Source organism: Pteropus vampyrus, unplaced genomic scaffold (genome assembly GCF_000151845.1).
Source record: "Pteropus vampyrus isolate Shadow unplaced genomic scaffold, Pvam_2.0 Scaffold10727, whole genome shotgun sequence".
Taxonomy (NCBI): Eukaryota; Metazoa; Chordata; class Mammalia; order Chiroptera; family Pteropodidae; genus Pteropus; species Pteropus vampyrus.
The window spans coordinates 4519-8496 of NW_011899508.1; the positions used below are offsets into that span (position 1 = coordinate 4519).

A 3978-nucleotide genomic window follows, 5' to 3' on the forward strand; every position below is an offset into this window, starting at 1 on the left:
AGGCGCCAGACTGCTGGAGTCTGTGTGTGGGCGCAGTGTGGCAGACGCTCCTGCTGGGGTGCACCGAGCAGCTTCATGCCACTACTTACGTGGAGCATGGAGGTGGCGACCGGGGAAAGTTCTTCGAAGGTTTTGATTCTTTCCAGGCTCATGAAATGGAAAGCATTCACATATCTAATGAAGAAGCGGATAGAAAAATCAGGACAGGAAATGCGTCCAGCTCCCTTTAGTCAGGAGACCGCGGGCCCTGTATCCCAGCTAAGAGGAACCGAAATACCGGAAAAAAACCCCTCACCCCCGCGGCTGAAATGCTCCTGCTGTGTCCCCTACAGGTCCTGGTGGCGGCGACACCTCTTCCTCCTGTGGTTGATAATCCACACTGCAGAGTTTTGAGCAAAACCCTGACACACTCGGTGGTGGCATGAACTCTAGGCCCTTATGGAATCGGAAAATGTCGGCCTAGGGGAGCACTGAGTCATCGCCCGGTCTGAACACTCTGCGTGACGAGGGAGAGGCGTGGCTTTGCCACGTGGCTGCCTACTTCTAAAGAGATGTGAGGGGACAAGAGACAAGGCGTCGCCAGGCCGCCAGCTGGTGTAACGGCCGAGGACTAGGGCTCCTGGCGCACTCAGCTCTGTGACTACAGACTGGAGAGGGCCGGGCGGTGTTTGCGTGACCTCCTTGTACACTATGTCCCGATGTACTGCTGATCAGGCCACCACATGGTTACTCTCGAGACAAGTTCACCTAGTGACTGAGGTTCTTGGTCTGACACCCTGTCACCGTCCACAAGACCCAATTTCTTAGAGCCTAAAAATAAGCAACACGCTGGAAGGTGTTCCCCACCCCTCCTCCGACCCAGCCAGTGTATTTAATGCCAGCTAGTTTCCTCATCTTTACGAAATGGATGACTCGACCATTTCAGCTTCTTGGGCCAGGGGAAGTATGAGCAGTGCCAGTGACCTGAGACCCGCCACCACAAACCTGGGCTGGCCACTGGGCATCAGGCCTCTCATGAACAGCTGTCCGTGTTTTCAGACTGCTGCGGCTGCCCCCAGGCCCTCCCGGTGGCCTGCCAGGCTCAGCTGAGCTGCGCTCAGAGCCCTGGGCTGTATCTACTGCAGCTCAAGAGGCCAGAAGACGCACGGGGCGGCGCGCGTGCTGGGGTCCCGGCTGGCGGGAACGGGGGTCAGAAGCCGGGCCAGGAGCCACTCTGCCTCTCTCCACTGTGCGGTGCGTGCGAGCTTTCCTCCGCGGGGCCCTGACTCCCCGCGTCACAGGAACAGCAGCATCTCCTCCACAGGGTCGCCCTGAGCTCTGAAGGGGCGGGTGCGTGCGAGAGCCTAGCACAGTGCCAGACCACACGCAGCAGGTGTGTGTGACTGTCAGCAGCAAGTGTGCATGCAACATCCATCACCGTTCGTGCTGGTGTGACACGCGTGTGACCGTCAGTAATGACATGTATGATACACACATGACCATCAGTAATGACACATGTGACACACATGTAACCGTTAGTGCTGGTGTGATACACATGAAACCTTCAGTAATGACGTGATACACGTGTAACTGTCAGTAATGACACGTGCAATACACGTGTAACCGCCTGATACGAGTTTGACCCTCAGTAACGATGTGTGTGTTATGTAGCTTAGTTCTGGGCACATGTGACACCCAGGTGATCGGCAGCACTGAAGCGCTGACCCCTGCACCCAGGGTGGGCACTCGGTGAGGGTCTGTCCCCTTCCTCCTCTGTAGTGACGAGAGCTATGTTTATCAGAAAACAATAAAATCCATCTTGTTTAGTTTTATCTAAGGTCTCATGAAAAAAATCAATGTTATTGAAAAAAAAGATGAAGGAATTATTGCAGAATAAGATACACTAAAGAAAAGAAGACGTGTTATTCTCGACCAGATCCTGCTCTTTCTTTTTAAGGGATCAGAGGTGCCTGGGGAAGTCTGCCTATTTAACAATATTGAAGAATTACTGATTCTTTGTCATAACCTTGGTTTGGTCACATGGGAGAATGTCCTTACAAGACGTGCACCAAAGTATTTAGAAGTGAAGTGTCACAGTGCCTTAAGCTCCCTCTCAAACGGTTCAGCAAAAAGAAAAACATCCGTAGGGAGCGTGTAGACACACACACAGGTGTGGGTAGGGCCCGGGCAAAATCCAGCCAGGTGTTAACTACGGCTGAACCTAGGAGGTGGGCTTTGTCTTTTTGTATGTTTGAAAATTTTATAATATAAATTCGGGGAAAGCAAGGACGCTTACCTGACGTTATCGGAACTTCCAGAATTAAACCTCGGAGCTGAGACCCCTTGCTTGAAGAAGTCCTCGGCGGAGGCGGGGGCCGAGCACGCGAACCCGCCGTTTGCTGTCAGCATGGCGCTCAGTGGGATGTAGTCCTTACCGTCCTAAACGCCAAAGACAGGGCTGTGATGTGCGAACTTGTACTTTAGTCTATTACCGTGAAACTCGTCAGCTAAAACCACGATTCCCACCTCCTCAGTTGTGTTTTGCAAAGATAATTCTGCACACGCGCGCGCGCACACACACACACTTTTCTACTGCTAACCTCGGGTATTAAAAGCTACTAAAACAAAAGTAAAACACCCTCTCGACTTATATTCAAAGGCACCTGGTTTCTGGTAGTCTCGATAAACTTAGTGTTACCTGCTGTACGTTGGCTTGAAGCAAGTCGCCCAGCTCTTCCACGAGGTCCACGAACCTCGGCCTCTCCTTGGGGTCTCTGTGCCAGCAGTCCAGCATGATCTGATAGCTGTCGGGCAGAAGCACAGCGGACAGCTGCAGACCGCCCTGCACGCCACAGCAGGGGCGGGCATCGCCCGCGTGGAGGGACGGCGTCTGCCTTCATGTGCGCCCTGCACGTGCAGCGCTCACACAGCCACGTGGCCGGGGCCTGCCGGCCACGGACAGCGCATCTACAGAAGCAGACCGTGCAGAGCCCGCCACGGCCCAGGACCTTCGGAGCCCCTCGTCCCCGCAGCGGGAGGGTGATCTTGCGTGAGGGCAGCTGAGCTGTTTGGAAGGGGACCGGCAGCGGTCGCGGTCACACGGGGCGGAGTGTTCCCTGCCCGTCAGAGCAAGACAGCACCGTGACTGGGAAAAGCCAGCATGGACACAAACATCCACGGGCAAACAGTCTGCCGTGCTTGGCACAGGCACAGGCTGTGGTGGAGGCTGGCGAGGGCTTCTTAATAAGTGCCCCGTTCCACTGAGCTCACAGTGGACACTGGAAAAGCCCTGTGCGTAGGCCTTGTCGCCTCTGGGAGGTGGGTGCCTCCATGGGCTGTGTGCTGCGTGCATGTCCCTGCGTGGGGCTGTCCCCACCCCCCACCCCAGTACGTCAGAGCTTCTGGACACACCAGCGTCTTAGGGTCACGGAAGCTGACTCTCGTCCTGGGAATTAAACGTCGGCAGGGTTCCCGTGGGACTCCTCTGCCGTCCCGCTATGCAGGGCCTGGGCCCCTCCTGGCTGTGTCCGCGGGGGCGAGGGTCCCCACGCGCAGGGCTGAGGGTCCGCGTGGGGCCGAGGGTCCCCATGCGCAGGGGCGAGGGTTCGCGCGCCGGAGGCCTGCTCCACGCTGCCTCAGCATGGATTCTCTTTGGGCTCTTTGCTCTCCTCCAGAGTCGTCACTGGGTCAGACCCCGGCTGCCAGCCCTGTGCGGGCAGAGACCTGGTCTCCACACCGCTCCCCGGCGCAGGGCTCAGCTGTGAGCACTCGGTAGAGACGGCTGAGGGACCCGGACTGATCTCCAGAAGAACGGAGCTGCCTTCCACGAGCCCTAGGCTGTACTGCGACACCACGGGCCGTGCTGGACCTGCGTGTGGCTCGGACAAGCCCCAGAAACTCCAGTCCTGGCCGCGTCTGAGCCATGGGCTTTCCAGTCTCACCGGCAGCCCAGGCGTCCCTTAAGGATAGCCCTGTTTTGTGTCCACGAATACGAAGTGG

General features: G+C 56.8%; 1 protein-coding gene across 1 annotated transcript in view; it reads right to left on the bottom strand.

Moving 5' to 3' along the window:
* Nucleotides 1–2822, bottom strand: part of LOC105310751 (vascular endothelial growth factor receptor 1-like) — a 6316-nt gene extending 3494 nt beyond the window's left edge. The window contains exons 1-3 of the mRNA XM_011386869.2: nucleotides 2678–2822; nucleotides 2276–2418; nucleotides 90–174 (exon numbers count right to left, since the gene is read on the bottom strand). Of these exons, the coding sequence (XP_011385171.2) occupies nucleotides 90–174; nucleotides 2276–2418; nucleotides 2678–2773 (324 nt within the window). The 5' untranslated portion in view covers nucleotides 2774–2822. The remainder of the gene's footprint in view (nucleotides 1–89; nucleotides 175–2275; nucleotides 2419–2677) is intronic.
* Nucleotides 2823–3978: the final 1156 nt, after the last annotated feature.